The 17,874-nt window shown below is 35.3% G+C and overlaps 1 protein-coding gene across 44 annotated transcripts in view; it reads left to right on the top strand.

Annotated features, from left to right (window-relative positions):
- The window catches only part of SORBS2 (sorbin and SH3 domain containing 2), a 200,903-nt gene that overhangs the window by 148,961 nt on the left and 34,068 nt on the right, over window positions 1-17,874 (top strand). For 13 of the 44 annotated variants that reach the window (XM_081045411.1, XM_081045407.1, XM_081045405.1 and 10 more), the window contains 5 exons: window positions 3,161-3,319; window positions 4,106-4,189; window positions 5,916-5,972; window positions 10,442-10,491; window positions 13,178-13,365. In XM_081045411.1, the coding sequence (XP_080901537.1) occupies window positions 3,161-3,319; window positions 4,106-4,189; window positions 5,916-5,972; window positions 10,442-10,491; window positions 13,178-13,365 (538 nt within the window). Of the gene's footprint in view, window positions 1-3,160; window positions 3,320-4,105; window positions 4,190-5,915; window positions 5,973-10,441; window positions 10,492-13,177; window positions 13,366-15,709; window positions 17,294-17,874 lie in introns of all 44 variants that reach the window. The other 31 variants (XM_081045425.1, XM_081045422.1, XM_081045415.1 and 28 more) reach the window with 6 other exon arrangements.

The following is a 17,874-nucleotide window of genomic DNA, read 5'->3' as shown; positions in this document are numbered from 1 at the left end:
CAGAGCAGAATTAAAATTCAATTTAAACCCTCAGTGAACTTAAGCTTCTGTATTAAGGAAGACTGTCACTCAAAGTTTAGGCTATAAAAATTTTGAGAGTTTCATCTGATGGTCTGAACCATAAAGATGATTACCCCCAACTAATAATGTGCATAGCATTTATTGTGGAACCTCAACAAATATAAAACCTGGGAGCCAATGCCGTGAAAGCTTACCAGTTAATGAGCATACATTTTTAAAGAATCAGATCATATTGACACTTCTTTTTGTTTGGAACAACATACAGAAATTATATGCCTGTGATGAGAATACTGAGAACAAACAGTAGGCTTTTTATAACCTGAAAAGCAACTAGATGTCTTAAAACTGTAGAAAACATAAAACTTTGAAAAATTGTTACCCATTGGTTACGTTTAAAGAAAACATGTGTGATTTGTAGTTTTAGATTTTCTTAAGCACTTTCTCCTACACTGAAGACGCACTAGTTTTCAGCACAGGTTTGCTGAGTTTTTCAAAATGAGGAGACTAAAAAAGATTAAAAGATGTGCAACAGCATCTCTGCTCTTTTGCTGTCTTTTGGGAGCAAATAGAGTAAAGCATAATCATGTTTCCTAAATGAGTTCCTGAGTGTTAATATTTGTGTCATACAACTCAAAGGAACTTTCAAGTTACCCGTGTTTATGTCTGTTAGCTGACCATCTGTATGTGTTATCACTGACTGTTGTAAGGCCTCTGTGGATCTAGGTGGATCGAGGTTGCTATATATAATACATTTAGCAGTGGATCTAGGTTGCTATATAATACATGACTAAAGGGATTTGACAGGTCAGCCACAGCAAAGAGGAAATTCTAGTTCTGCCACTTAACAGTTCCTTTAACATAAAGTCTCTGCACAAGCGCGTGCTTTTCATTATGTTCCAATGTTGTAGATAATTACCCATTGTCGTTGTTTTGGGAGTTTTCTCTGCTATTTTCAACGGGCATGGATTCTAGATAGCTATCCATTGTGACTATAAATTGAATTTTTATTCTGTTTTCATGTACAAAATCATAATTCATGGAAAATTGCTAAGGTATGGTGCAGGATGATAGATATTCTTCTCCCTTTTCCATATTCTGTAATAGAAATATATTTCTATAAATCAGGATTTAGTATGTCTGTTACATGTTTTCTTGAGGTGAAAGTCAAAGTGAAGTTGTAACCACTGGCAAATATATTAGGTTGGTACAAAAGTAATTGCAGTTTAAAACGTTCAATATAATTGCAAAAACCGCAATTCCTTTTGCATCGACCTGGTACTTATTTGTTTAATAAATTTGCTGCCCTCTGCTGTTCAAAATGTTTTTTAAACAAATTTGTTACCCTCAAGAGAAATTTCTGTCTCCCTTTAACAAAACAAAATAACGTGTTTGAAAGCAAAGATCACAAAATCAAGAATTAATAACATTTTAAGTACATAACATTAAAAATAATAAGAATTTAAAAAGCCAAAGATTCGTTTCCCTGTGGAAGAAGTAATAGGTCTCTATAGGCAGAACAAAATTTAACTGAAAACTTCTAATGTCAAGTACCCTAAAAATCAGTGTCAGCTGAACTATTCCATGATTGTTACATGCTGCAGATATCATTTAAGTGATAATTGGAGAAAAATAAGAGTTTAGTAATATCATAATCTCAATTAGCACTTGTGTACTCTTGAATGAAATGTAAATTGAATCAAGTTTTTAAACTAAAAATAAAATGGTAAAATTACCCGAATATTTTCTTTCTGTTACTTCTGAAATGTAAACCAAATATAACATTGGCATAAATGAGAGAAAATATCTCAAGATTCCTGCAACTTTCCCATATTAATTATAGTATGTTCTCCATAACACTCAAACAGTGTAAAGCAAAATAACACTTTAAAAGAAAAAAAAAAAACAATCTCAATACCAGAATACCACCATGGTCTTTTGTAAATCTTTTCTTACTGAGCTCATCCCGACACAGTATTTGTGATACCATTGGAACTATTACACAAGCATATTACACAGTCATATTCTGCTTTTATCATTTATTCTCCCATCATAAACATTTTCCAGGGTTACTACACAGTTTATCATGATCACCACATGTGTCGGATAACTTAGACTCTTTCACTATTTTGTTGGGACGTCTCAACTTTTTTATCATTATAATCTCATATTATAAAATGTTGAAATAAAAAGCACCCCTAAAACTACTTTGGATATAATTGATTATTAAATACAGGCTGTATGTTATTAACAAAGTTAATGGAAATGTAAAAAGTCATTTAAACACTTGGACAAGCTAATGTCCAAATAATGGCTTTTGTCTGAATATGAACTATCTCAAGGCACCCAATAGTACAAAAGCATGTCCTCTCCTGGCCAGGGGGAAAGGCTTTTAGGAAAATGGAGGGCTTTTTTTCCTGACTGAAATACTACTGTCCAATGTTTAATTGCACCATATTTAATTAGGATTATATAATACTTATTAGAAAGTAATAACCCATATGTCGTACTTTAAGCATTCATTTTTAATAGAAAATCAACAGGCCGAATCAATCTGGTTGGGCATGTATTATTTGAAAGCTCTAAGGATATCGCTGGGCAAAGTGAATGCTCCGTGTCTGTTTTTTCTATTACTAAAGTAATGGTACCTATTTTCTCAAATTGTTTATAATAACACTCCTAGTTTTTCTATCTTAACTACAATATTCAGACACCACTGGAGGGGAACAAGTGAATTATAAAAATTGGCTTTTCCTCTAAATTAGAGTGTCAACCAAAATATGGTGGGATTTTCTCCCTCACCCTCTCTTCAATCCTCAGCCACTCACAATACCTCGAAAAAGCTAACCCCATCCAAATCTATTTCTCTACCTCAAGGTAGACAGGTAGAAGGTGACATTGGGGGCATCTTATGAAATGTGATCTTTCTTCACTTCCTGAGTGGCGCTTTGTCCTCACATCTTTTCAGTGGTCCAGACCATCCCTAAATTATCTGGGTCCTTAAGGGATATTTAACTTTTCCAAAATGTTTCCTCCTGCCTTGCCGAAGGCAGGGTGCAAAGTACTGCTAGCTGGTGTCCTGGGTTCCCTCAAGAATCTCTATCTAATGAATCAGTTTTTCCTTTACCCCTCTTTCTTACAGCCCCCTCTCCCAACAACTCTGACACCTGTTCCAAGGGAACCTGGCCGGAAGCCTATTTCTATTTCACCATATGGAGAAGTCACTGGTACCCCCTCCCCTCCACCCAGGAGTGGCATCCCCACACCAAGCCCAAGCACCCCGGCTCTCTCTCCCATCTGGGTGAGCTCCTTCCTGCTTTCACTTATCCAATGCCTGTTGGGAAGTTCAGGTGTAGCCTTTGTCCTTCAGAGGCTAAGAAACAAGGAGAGTCTGGTTACTCACCACCTCCCCCCACTTTGTTGCCCTTTTTCTTTCTCACCTGGATCCCAGGTTCTTCATGCCAATCGAAACCTAATACCCCCTAGCACCTTTCGCTCCTCCTCTCACCTTGTATCTCTTCCCACCTTTCCCCTCCTGCTCCCCCGGGCTCTCCATGTGGGTGCACCACAGCAAACGGTCTGCAGACTGCAGACTTACATGCTGGGACCAGTGAGGGCATGGGCGATGGAGTGACTCACCGAGAAGAGCTACTTGGTGACAGAAGTTGAGCCTGTTTTAATTCTCTGTGCTATCAGTGCTCATTCTCACTGTCACAGACAGTGACAGTTTTTCATGGTTTATGCATCAAGCTAAGATGAAAAGCAGAAATGGTAGACAGAGGAAGTAACTACCGTGTTTCCCCGAAAATAAGACCTCCAAAAGACACATTAGAACTGATTGTCTGGCTAGGTCTTATTTTCGGGGAAATACGGTAGGGGCCTAAGTGATGCCATCAAAGCTCACCTTCATATCCTAATTTTACTCATGTTACTTTACTTCCTTTGTTCTCTCTGGCTGAGATTTGTTGGATGAGAGTGGATGCATGTTTGTGTGTGAATGTGCGCGCGTGTTTTTCATACTACACAGCGTTTCCCTCACTTAGCTCAGTGTGCCTTTTCCTTCCCTTTTCCTTCACATCTGCTCCAGACTGATCGCATACATCCAGATGACATAGATTTAGAAAATGAGCCCTGGTATAAATTCTTTTCAGAACTGGAATTTGGACGCCCGGTAAGTGAGGCTAGACTATTAATATAAGAAAACTCGGAGAATGTTGTTTGACTTATAAAACATATCATGATCAGAAGAGATAGGTGTCGTTTAGAGAACAAAGCTCAATGTGTACTCTATGCACAAATTTGGTACAGCTCAGCCCACAGTCACTTCTGTATCAAATGTTTAAACGTGTTCCAACCCTTTCTATATATCCAGATCATGCATTAGGATTACTCTCTATCTAAGCAAATTCAAAACGTTGAGATAGTTTCTGTCCTAGAATAGTCAGACATTATTACAGATTTATAGAAAATTTCTATTTATTTACAGCCCATTTTGGTCTACTTCAATCAGAAGAGCACTGTAACATTTATAATGATAGTTACTATTATTATAGCTCCTAATTGCTGAAGAATCACCAAGCACCTGGAGAGTGCTGGGTTCTGTACTCATTTTCTCAGTGAGTTCGCACAGTGCCTCTCCAATAAGAAGAAACCAGAGACCAGAGAGGTTAATTAATTTGCCCAAGATAGTAAGTGGCAGAGTCAGATGCTAAGTCCAGGCCTATCAAACCAACAAACAAATTCCTACTATAACATATTGCCAGAATATTTCCACAATAAAGTATCTCGCTTACTCTTAGGGATATAAGGAAAGGGAAAAATAAGGAAACCTGTGGACCTTGATTTCTAGTTTTGCTACTAAAAACCACCACAATACCTCTAGCCCCAAAACCCCCACCAAAGATGGACCTTATGAGAATGCCTTAGTCTTTTTGGCATAAAGAGTCAACCCAGGCCTCAAATAACAATTTCCTTTATGAACTCGAGTTTTACTGGGGAACTCTATCTACTAACAGCAGTGCATTTGAGGAGTGTCAGTGATATATTTTTTATACTCTTACTGGTGTTTCTGAATTTTAAACTCAAAGAACATACTGACTACACCGCACAGCATTTTATTAGAGATCAGAGAGTACAATCTTCTTTTTGCCATGTCATAGACTGATTTATATGCTCATATACTAAACCACATATTGTATCCTGGATAGTTATAGCACTCCCTTTTGTCCATTAAAATACAAAGGAGACGTGGCTAGATTCATTATCTTATTGAATTGGACCACGTAGTGACTGTAAATAAATATAAACCAAAGAATTTTTTCTAGAATTTCTATACCTAATAGGAGGAATGTTTTCTCTCAGTTTTTTCTAATTTGTATTCCAGTAGTCAAATAAATGTATTCTGTTTCAGACAAAACAAATTCTTTAACTTTATTTTATATGTATTGTTGTTGGTGATTAGACAGCTTATAGGTACGGTACCAATTTCTGTTCTGAGCCTAAATTACCAACATTTTTCTATAATCATTTTCAGCCACACATGGAAACTCACCAGCATGCTATCCACTTGCTCCTTTAATGTTTCTTTAATACACCTTGCGTTCCTTTGTGGCTAGAGACTAGGAGTGCTAATTTGATTTGATGAACTGAGTGTATAAATATACTAATCAAATCACTAGTAATTTTGCCCAGTGCTTGAGAATATTTACGAACATAGCACTCTTCCTCTTAGGCTACCCCCATTTTGCTCCATTCATGTCACTCTTTATGTGTATCTGATGCTGTCAGCACTCAATTTCTAACTGTTGTCACCTTTTCCACATGTTCATTCCTTGCTGCCATTGATTCTCCTCCATTCCATCTCTACACTTCTGCTTATGTGGTGCACCTACACCCAGCCTCCTAAAAAGGCTCTGGACTATGTTCAAGATCATTCTTCTGGTGTTTCAAATGAGGTAAAAACAAATTATTCTTTTTCAGATTTCTCTCTTAGGAGCTGTTACCTTGATTCTGAACATCTGTGTTTTACAAGTCATTATAGTGGCTAAGCTATTTTTTAAAAAATAAACCTCTGTATCATTGTGTTGTACTCCGTTTCATTCCTTAGACATTAATTATACTTAAAACACTGGCTCTTTCTGAAATGTAGAAGAAGAATCATTCCATATCTTTGAATTGAATTCTTTAGTGCAGTCCTGGTATCCAGGAGTGTGATCATCAAAAAATCAAAAGTAATAGTCTTAGTGCATATATTAAACACCTGTTTTGATTAGACTAAAATGCTGCCAGAAGGCTTCTCTGAGCCATTTTATCCTCATGCTTGGAGGTGCAGAATGACACTTCAAATTCTTAGATAATCGGATGTTTATGCCCAATGTATTCCTAAAATTTAATTTTTTGTTCTTAAATATAATTTGTGGATTTTAGCATCAGATAAAATAAAGAATATGGCTGACAAATAACTGGCACACATGTCACAAATTCCCAGTTCTACACCTTTGACATACATTACTAATCCGTCTCAATGCTGTAATCCAAGCAGCTACTATAATAGATTATCACTGGCATATGTGATGAAATGCCACCTCTGCTTAGGAATGTTCACGACAATCTGCTGGGTTAAAAAATTTACACCAGGCAATGTAAAATTTTATGTGAATTAGTCAAAGAGAGTCTGAAAAAAGCAGAAATAGTCCAGCATCAAAAGCTTTTTATCCCGCTCTTTGCAAAGAGAAATAAAATATTTAGGAAAGTATTTTTAGGACTCATTAGGAGACATAAGCAAAAGTGACAGTTTTGCTAAATATCAGTTATATAAAAGTCTCCCTGTGGGAATTCTTAGAAACAGAATGGGAGCAGAGTAAATTGCTTTTTGCACAGTAGTTACTCTGTGGTCCTAAGGAATAAAACAAAACAAACAAACAAAAAAAACACTTAATATCTTATTTTCATTGAAAAGTTTTAACTCAGTTAAATATGTGCCACTAGAAAATAAAACAAGTAGGATGCCTATGCAGCAGGAAGTACTATTGACACATGGTGGTGAAAACTGGAATTGCAGGCATAGTCTTAGGAGGCAATACCCAACTTTCTAGAGATTCAATTTGCAATTCTAAATTATTTCCCCTGAGGTATGCAGCAGAGTGTATGTTAAACAGAGAAGTGATCAAAATATTTATATATTAAATTAAAAGTAAAATTGAGTAATTAGGAATATTCTGGGTTATTGAATTCAGTCATTTCCAAAGGTTTATTTTTTTACAGACAGGCATGTAATCGGAAGAAAATCAAATATAGCAAACAATTCTATTCTTAGAATTCTTATGTTTCCTTCACATCTGAAGAAAGGGTATAATTTCAACATAAGAACAACCCAAGACTTTGCTTTGGAATTCAATTTGGTCAGATATTTCTCTCAGATATTTTGGTCAATATTTTTAAGATGTTTTTTAAGGTAGTTGGTTCATTGAGAACTGGAATAGAATTTAGAGATCACCATGTCCAATGCCATAGTTTTTCAGCCAAGAAAAGTAGAGCCCAACAATTTTAGGAAGTAATGTCCAAAATCACAGGGTAAGTTGGTGGCAAATTAAAAATAAATATTAATCTCTTAACCTTCACTTCAGGGTTATTTCCTTTATACCACATTTCTTAACATTTCCAAGAGATATATTTAGAGCTCAAATCTTTTAGAAACAAATTATTTACTTAATACTATTCCTTCTTAACAACTATGTCTGTGAAACAAGTTCCACTATTTAACATTACACAATAATTCTTAAGCTAAAAATAGTAGAAACTTAATTGTATGCATTCTATATTGTTATAGTAGTGGCAATAAAAATCACATATAAAAGCACTTTGTTGATGGTTTAACTGATTTTCCATTATCTCTGGGATTCAGAGGGGGTGTCGTATGATTCTCATAGCATATTAATTTTTCAATTTCACATCATTGTTTGTAAAAATATTCTGTTAAGGTACTGGACTCTGCCTTTAATAACCTAAAATATTTCTGGTAAAAATTGTAATTAATGAGACATTACCTTACCCTATTATTTATCAAGTGCCTATTCTATGCCAAGAATAACGTATTTTCTAATCCATAAATACAACTGAGAAACTGGTATTAATGAAGAACAATTAAGGACTTGTAAGCAAAGTTAATCATATGCTCACTTAACAGAAAGAATGATTCAGAATCTATACTTTATTAAAATGACCTTCGTTTGGTGTGTAATGTGTGACTACTTGGTAGATCATAATAGGTAAGATAAGTTACCTCTTTTCTGGAGACAATTTCCATTTCAGGATGAGTACCATTCATACAATTATACAAGCTTTTCTCTTAGTTATCTTTCTAGACTTTTTACTGTTTCTTTATAATTTAATAAATTTAAATTTAATACTGAATTTTTTCCTTTGAGTATACCTAAAAAAACAAAATCAGTTTCAGTTTATTTGGGGCTGCGGAAACCAACACCGGAAGAATTATTGTAGTTTCTTAGTTTGAGTCGAAAACAATTTGTCAGTGTAGAACCTTCACTTTCTACACTACGTTTTAATTTATGTTAGATTTTTATTAGGCTTATCCAAGGATGGCAATTCAAAATTTCTGATCACTCTAGAGGTGTTCTAAGAGTGCTCTGAAATTGACACTTTTTGATAACCAACTGTAGTTTGTGGTTGTGTGTCCCATCAAAGCAGTGATCCACACAGATGGCAACATTCTGAGGCTCTTCAGTGTTGCTTTTCTGCAAACATGTAGAATTAATATTTCTAAATCAGAATATAGTTATCTGGTTTTATTTATTTACTTGCTTGCCTTCCTTCTTATATAGTATTTATTTTTCTGCCTTTCCAGTGTCCAATTCAGAGTTCAGCAAGTTAAAATAATCATGTAAACTTATCAGATAAGTGGGCCAAGCTTTTTTTTCTAAGCTTTTATTTTTGAGCACTTAAGAACCTAAACATATTTTAGAAACTAAAAATATTAGAATATGCTTTTCTGTCTAAAATGGGAGAAATATCTTCTTGCAGAGAATGTTTTTGTTCCTGGGCAAGATTCCATTCTCATTCAGTAAGATGGAATTAAATGAAAATATTAGTTAATAGGAGCAATTTTAGAATTATGCATAAAGGGGCTTGTCAGACTGATCTGCATAAAGAATCTCAAAATTGTATTCTAATATTTTAAATAGTTAATTGGTGTTAATTTACAAATAGAAACTTAAGTTATAGAATTAGTTCTTAAAGTGTGATTTAATTTCCACTAAGTAGGTTTTTAGCACTCTGGTAAGATGTTTCTGTGTCACAGGAACTTAAGATAAAATTCATCAAATTTGCCTTTCTGGCAGCCATTTTTAAACTTTTATATAGAACATTTTCAAACTAGAATTTCAGTTTCTCATCAGACCACAGTTTATTTGTGACGGGTACTTAATCATCACATTAGCATACATTTCCCTATACATTCTAGACATCATACCACTACTTTTGTCTTGCAGCATCTCCTCAAACATTCTAGAGTTCAATACTGATCCTCTCTTGCCTTTGTGTATTTTAGCAACTATTCCAGTAGATGGCCATGGGAAGTGAAAAACTCTTATGTAACATTATTGCTTATTATCTATTTCATTGCATTGTTCAGAATAAGAGTATGAAAATGGTGTGTACTATAAAAATCAGGAATTATGCATCAGTCTGTATTTTCTAATTTTCTTTGTTCCTACAACCACGGACAACTAAGAGTTGATTTTCTGATGAAAATGTTAAAAGTTGACTTAAAAAAAAGGCTCTGTGTTGGTTCATTAAATCGTTTATTTTAAAGTAACCCTGAATTTAACTATTTGAAAGACATAAATCTGTACCTAATTTAAGTACCAGTAAGTCCGTTTAATTCCAAACAAATTCTGTGGTTTTTATTAAAATGTCCTGTATGTTGACAGATAAAAGACGTCTCAAGTTCTGCTTAAATTTTAGGTTTTAAAGATAACACCTGGCAACATGACAAAAATTTATAAAGAAGGTTTATGTTTTATAAGGATTGACTGATGACAACAAATTCTTTAAAAACATCAAACCATTCTTGTATGTAAGAAATTTCTACTTACAGTCAATTTTCTCCATGAAGGAGTGGTTGTTGATTTTTCTTTTTTCGCCCAGGCAATGTTTGTGTTGTAGATAACTAGAGTAAAACAGAGAAATACAGTGCAGTACATCAGAAGAGAAAGTTGATAAGAAGAAAGTAGAAATTAGGTTGCATGATTTTTCTTTGGGAGACATTTTTTATGATCATAATAAATGGTACTTTTTATCTCAGTTTTTGCAATATTATTTTTAGAATACTTGATTTAATGTTCACAGACGAATGAAATTTTGCTGTGGTACAAATTTTCATGGTACTATTATTCTATCTTAACAGGCCTCCTTGTATCAATCCTCTATAGATAGAAGCCTGGAAAGACCTGGCAGGTAAGAATTGTACTATATTATGCAACCAGAATATTCTATACCAGTGGTTTCTTTTTCAATGAAAGATTAATGAGGATTATATATCACATGTATTTATTTTAAGCACGATACTTCATGAAGTTATTTTGTTTTGTTTCCGTATTTTTTTATATGACCATATTCAAAAATTTATAAGAATCAAGTGAAGTAATTCTGAATTCCTTTACAGACTGAGAAATTCTTCCTTTTGCTATCTTTTCTATACCCAGTCATTTTTCTTTAAATGAGGGTTCTAAGCATCTTATTTTCAATATTGTTAGATGATGTATATAATAATATATTTGAAAAATATCATAAATATTTTATAATAAATTATAAATTACAAAATTTTTAAAGTGTTCTAAATTATGTTCCACATATATTTGTTCATTATACTCTGACCACACCAATCAGAAATACTGTTACTATAAATAAATGAGGGCTTACTATATATTAGGCATTCTAAGTGCATTAACATATTCAATCCTTAAGACACCACCATGAGTTATGTACTACTATCTCCATTTTATCTTTGAGTAAATGGAAATTTAGGCTCTGTAACTTACCAAGTTTACACAGCTGGTAAGGAGCAGAGACACAGTAGAACTGAACCAAAATAACTTTTAACCAACTGCATTAAACTTTTAACTAACTGCATTAAAAATCTGCCAAGTTAAGTTTTGTCGGTAGGCTTTGAATATCACACTTACTTTAAAATATTACAGAAATTCAGACACAGTTCAATAGCAATACTGAATAATACAAATTCCCAGCCATACTGTAACATCGACAAATATTTATGTAACATTAATTCACCCTTCTGTAAATTTCTATCAACATAAGTAGATAACTTTGTAAATCAGGCCCTTTGTAAATTGGGTTCCAAGACATTAATATCACTAAGAAAGGAGCTTCCCCAACACCTCCTTTTACATCCTTTTCCATCTATATATACACCTAAAATGTTTGAATTATTAAAGTAATAATCTGACCTGAGGATTTCTGTAAAGACACACAGACCCTCATGTGACAGGACTATGACAGCAGAACAGCTCTAGGAGAAGATGGGGTATCCTCTTTAGAAGAATGCAGACAAATTCTGAGGTCTGGCTCCACCTGTATACTTGAAAAGCATGTGTGTTCCATTTACTCATGTGTAAAACGGTGATGACGCTGTGGGTTATAAAAGACCATAATGTCGGAAAGCAAATAGCATACGGCTGGCTTCTAGGAGGTGGTGTGTTGTTGCTGCTGCTGTGGATGTAATTTTATCTAATGGTTTGACAGACAGCATGCTGCGTGATAGATATCTTTGTTCACTAATGTTTGTCTTCAACGATGCAATACTCAGACCCAGATCATGATAAAAATGTCCTGCCATTATAGACTGTCAACACCATTTAATATAACTGGGTGAAAGGACCCTTTAGTAGTTTATTTGCTGACCAAATTAGTGGTCATTCAGTATTTAAATAGAAAAATCTTGGCATTCCAGGGTAAGGTTTTTAAAGCTCAGATTATTAGAAAGAGCTATCGGGAAACCCTGAGGTAAAAGAAATTTGTCTCACCAGATGTCTTCCTTTTCTTTCCAGTCCTTTCCTCCATTTTGGCATCTCTTCTCTGGATGTATTCATGTTGTTGGAACTCCTCTTTATAGAGAAAAGATATATGACACAAATCATAATGTTGAATTGTCAGTCACAACATGTTATACTAAATGGAGAATTTTTACTTTAAAAGATGATTATAAACTTATATCCATACAAAAACTTGCACACAAATATTTATAGCAGCCTTATTCATAACTGCCAAATCTCCGAAGCAACCAAGATACCCTTCAGTAAGTGAATGGGTAAACAAACATTCATGTAACGGAATATTATTCAACAATAAAAAGAAATGAGCTATCCAGCCACAAAAAGACAGGAAGAAACCTTAAAAGCATATCGCTAAATGTAAAAGGCCTATCTGAAAAGGCTACCTATCATTGGTTCCAACTATATGGTGTTCTGAAAAAGGAAAAACTAGACACAGTAAACAGGTCAGTGGTTGCCAGGTGTTTAGAGGGAGGGCGAGATGAAGAGGTAGAGCACAGCGGATTTGTATGGCAATGACACTGTTCTGTCTGATACAGTAGGATGGACACCTATCATTATACATATGTCAAAACTCATCGAATGTTCAACAGAAAACATGAGCCCTATGTAAACCATGGACTTTAATTACATTTAATAATAATGTATCGGTATAATTCATCAACTGTAACAAATGTACCACACTAATAGAGGATGTCAATAATAGGGGAAACTCCACAAGGGAATATATGGGGATCTCTGTACTTTCTAATCACTTTTTCAGTCACCTAAAACTGCTCTAAAAAAAACAAATTTTTTAAAGAGACAATTATTTAAAAAAAAAAGTGTTTAATATCAAGGAACAAATTCCTAAAAATGCAGTTTTAAATTTTGAAGTAATAATCATTAAAATAAATAATTTAATCTTTAAAATAAATAATTAAATTAGTTTAATTATTTGTGGGATGCACAAATAATTATTTGCAGTTTGTGGGATGGGGGATACGAGTTATAACACTGTTAACAGCATATTCCACCAATCTTTCTGGTTCACATGTTAACTTCTCCAAACTGAAGCTGATTCCTTCTTTCAGTTCTGCAAGCCTGGCCAGTGACTTTAGGAAAAGAAGGAAGAGCGAGCCTGCCGTGGGGCAGCCGAGGGGTTTGGGGGACCCAAGTGTAAGCAGGACCAGCCCAGGCCGAGCAGACCTTCCTGGATCAAGCGCCACCCTGACAAAGTCTTTCGTTAGTTCTTCTCCTTCTTCCCCATCCAGAGCAAAAGGTAAAAAACAGTAAATTGAAGTGTAAACAATTTATTAGTTTAAGTTTTAACCTAGAGTAAGGACCCTGTGAGAACTGGTCCAGTGATAACCATCCAGAGATAGTTATTAACAGTGTTTAAATATAGCTCTGGAACAATAGCTTTCTTCCTACCCAGACTAAATGAAGTTGGTGAACCATTTGAGTGGCTTAAAGGACTCTATCATCTCTTAGTGTTTTTTTTCTCCAAATATATCATTTATGGTTTTTTTGGAATAAATTAAAAATATCAAATAATTTATTGTCAGGCTAGTAAAAGATTATATTTATGATTGTTAATTTCTAATATTGCTACAATGAGCAAAATTAATCAAATTTATAGAATAGGAGTTATAAGTAGCAACGGAGAACACTGTTGCCTAAAACGTACATTTTTTTAAAATTATTTTTCTAGATAAAATTTGTCTAACCTATGAAAGTCATTTCTTTAATCACTGGCTCTATATGTTGGTCAATATTCACATATATAGTAGAATATCCATGTTCTGCATGTAACATAGTGTTCAATTCACAACAGTTCACTAGTAAGAACTAACTGGTTTCAAGCCATAATGATAAAATTTAGATATCACCAAGCCCTTTTTTCCATATGGTCTGTCTCCTTAATGGAAATTCAGTGAGTTTAGGTGAAAGAAAGCAAGTTATCCCTTAAAGTATCTGAAATACTGTTGAGTGCATTACTACCACAATAACAATATTATTTCTAAAATGGATATTTTCTAATCCATTTCTAAAATGGAGACTGAGGATTGAACCAGCACCCATAGGTACCTAGATCTATACCAAACTTGGGGCTCCACAGTCTCCTGGGGTTGAAACAGAACAGAGAAGGAAATCTGAAGAGTGTGAAGAAAGTGAGCTCTAACAGACATCTCCATGAAAGAGCATAGATTGAGCTACATGTATCAAATGTAGGCACTAAAAATGTTGCCACGTGGTAGTAACAGCTAAGAGGTAGCTGGTTTGATGCAAAAAAAACAAGCTGGTTTGATGATTGGACTCTGGATAAACAGAAGACAACAGCTCTCTTCCGCGTCCTAGTAAAACAGTGAATACTAACTGGAAGGTTCAGAGAGAGTGCACCCCTTTCATGATACCCTTCCTCAAATTAACAAGGATACCTTTATCAGATTCTACTCATTTATGCAAACAAATACGTTAAGGTAACAAATAGGTCATGAAATGCCATTGATTCATTTTGCTCAGATACCACCCAAAAGTTAAAAGGATTCTGATTGATTTAGATATTTGTTTTTATCCTAGGGGAGTGTTAAGTCAACTTCCTTTCCCAAACACTACATGTCTATTTAATGTACTTATCTACTTTTAAAGAATTTGGGGAAGATTATAAGGGAGGAACTGTCAATTGAGATAGGTTCCTCTATCTTTATTTCTAAGGGAAAAAAGTCCCGTTAGATGTATTTGGCCTCTCATTTATTAGTTGACTCAGCAAAGTAAAAGAAAATATTTCCATACATATTCCAATTGAGGTCAGGATTAGCTCTCTATTATCAAATTGCAAATGATTTTCTAAAAAGACCTTCCCTGGAAAATAGCAAGATGCTTTTACCTTAGATGAAAGTTTTCTAGTATATCCAGTTATCCTTATGAGAACCTGCCTAACAAGTGGTTCAAGGTAGAGCAATTAAAGAGGTAAATTAGTTTGTTTAAAGAGGCACTAGTTATGTTTTTCTTGGAAAAATATTAGCAGCAACAGTTCACAGCATCTTGATATTGTGGTTTTGGAAAATACTTTGTCTTATGCCTTTTTTATCTAATGCCCACGAAAAATTATTTGATACAGTTATGGGAGTATTAATTAAATGTAAATTTATTGATTACTCTTTACCTCTTATTATTATAAGTCAAATGAGACTCAAATCCTGATCTTATTAAGTTAATACATCTATATCACTTTTGGCATCAATTGTTAAACTTTTAAATTTCTACCAGGTCATAAGCAATGAGCTTATAAGGTACTATTGTGTTTTCAGCATACCTAATATTTGCAGAAAGGTGTATGAGGTATTCAATAGAAAATAAGTATTTTAGGTACATTAATTCCTTTTTATACATAGTTTTGTTAACTCTAATATCTGCAAAGCTACATTCATTACAAAAGTATTACCTTGCTTTAGAATTAGACTGTTTTCCTCTAAAGTTGAAGCTTCACTTATAACAATCTGTCTAGATTAAACCATGCTGCTTTCTCTTTTATCTGATGCTAACTGACATGCTCTCCTCTTTGTGAAACTTTTAACTTCTCCAAATGTCTCTCCTTCCACCACGCTGCTCTGGATTAAAAGGTGGGGATAGCAAAATGTGTCCACCCCTTTGCAGTTGCTCAGGGCTCAACAGTAACCCCTCCAATGAGTTAGATTCCTGTAATACTTACAGACAGCATTTGGACGTCCCGCATGACTCACAGAGGGCCATTACTTTCAAAAACGGCTGGCAAATGGCCCGGCAAAATGCAGAGGTCTGGAGCAGCACTGAAGAAATGGTTTCCCCAAAAATCAAATCCCGTAGTTGTGATGACCTCCTAAACGATGACTGTGATAGCTTCCCTGACCCGAAAACCAAGTCAGAAAGTATGGGCTCTCTGTTATGCGAAGAAGACTCCAAGGAAAGCTGCCCCACACCGTGGGCTTCCACATACATGCAGGAGGGCCGCGGTAATGGCAGATCAAGGCTTCGGCACAGGGCAGCCCACGACGCCCCAGGGTTCCTAAAAATGTACAAGAAAATGCACCGCATTAACCGCAAAGATTTGATGAATCCAGAGGTGATTTGTTCTGTCAAGTCGAGAATAATGCAGTATGAAAAGGAGCAGCAACACAAAGGCCTGCTCCATGGATGGAGCCAGTCCTCCACAGAGGAGGTGCCCAGGGACATGGTACCCACCCGCATTTCTGAATTTGAAAAGTTGATTCAAAAGTCAAAATCCATGCCAAATTTAGGAGATGAAATGTTATCACCTGTAATCCCAGAACCACAACACAATGGTTTATGCCCCAAAAGGCGATTTTCCATTGAGTCTCTGCTGGAGGAAGAAAATCAGAGTAGAAACCCTTCTCAGGTACAAAGAAGCTACAAGTCTAAAACCCTGGTGCCCATTCATATTGAAGTCACCAGTGATGAGCAACCGAGAACGCATATGGAGTTTTCTGATAGCGACCAAGATGGAGTGGTGTCTGACCACAGTGATTACATTCATGTGGAAGGATCGTCCTTTTGCAGTGAGAGTGATTTTGATCACTTTTCTTTCACATCCTCTGAAAGTTTTTATGGATCCAGCCACCATCACCACCACCATCACCACCACCATCACCGGCACCTCATCAGCTCCTGCAAAGGCAGATGCCCGGCCTCTTATACTCGATTTACCACAATGTTAAAACATGAGAGAGCTAAACATGAAAATACTGAAGAGCCCAGAAGACAAGAAATGGACCCTGGACTTTCTAAACTTGCATTTCTAGTCAGTCCTGTGCCTTTCCGGAGGAAAAAAAATTCAACTCCCAAAAAACAGACTGAAAAGGCAAAATGTAAAACGTCTGTATTTGAGGCTCTGGACTCTGCCCTTAAAGACATCTGTGACCAAATTAAAGCAGAAAAGAGAAGAGGAAGTTTGCCAGACAACAGTATATTGCACCGTCTTATCAGTGAACTGCTGCCAGATATTCCTGAAAGGAATTCATCACTTAAAGCTCTAAAAAGGAGCCCCATGCACCAGCCTTTCCACCCACTGCCTCAAGATGGTGCTATTCATTGTCCATTGTACCCAAACGATTGTGGGAGAATGCCCCACAGTGCCTCTTTCCAAGACATGGACACCAATAACAACAACTACCACCACCAAGACCACGAGAGTACACTGAATCTCCAAGGTGGATGAACTTTTCTTTCTTTCTTCTTGTGGTTCAGATACCCACCCTCCAGCTCTTTCACTTTCCATTCCTTCATCTCATCATTCCTGAGCTGTGAGACCACTTGGTACCATTGTGTGTTATGAAGCAAATGCTTGTTGTGCAAACATGTCTTATTGAGTGATTCTCATTTGCCCTTGTGATATTTGCACTTGATATATGGCTTAAAGTTATCATCAATTCACAAAAATTTACTCATTTAAAATCGAAAGGGAAAACCTTTTTGTAGCTTAATGTTATGGTTGAAACAATGGTTAAGTCACATTAAAATAAGAAATTAGACATTTTACTTTAAAGAGATTTCAAGACAGAAACCATAATTGAGTATCAGTATCCCTAAGAGATTGACAACTTTGCATTAGTTCTTTTTGCTGTTGTTGTAAAATGAATCAAAGCCAAAAGTTTAACAAATACCCTTTTCCTTGATTTTTATATTAACTTTGTAGTCATTCATTCAATAAATAGTTTGCTCACATTCTATATGGAAAATACCATATGAAAACACTGAGGAAGCAAAACTGAAGTATGTAATATTGTAATTG

Source organism: Rhinolophus hipposideros (assembly GCF_964194185.1).
Source record: "Rhinolophus hipposideros genome assembly, chromosome: 4".
Classification (NCBI taxonomy): Eukaryota; Metazoa; Chordata; class Mammalia; order Chiroptera; family Rhinolophidae; genus Rhinolophus; species Rhinolophus hipposideros.
Note: the sequence above shows the minus strand (reverse complement) of the source record. Positions and strands in the feature narration are given on the sequence as shown.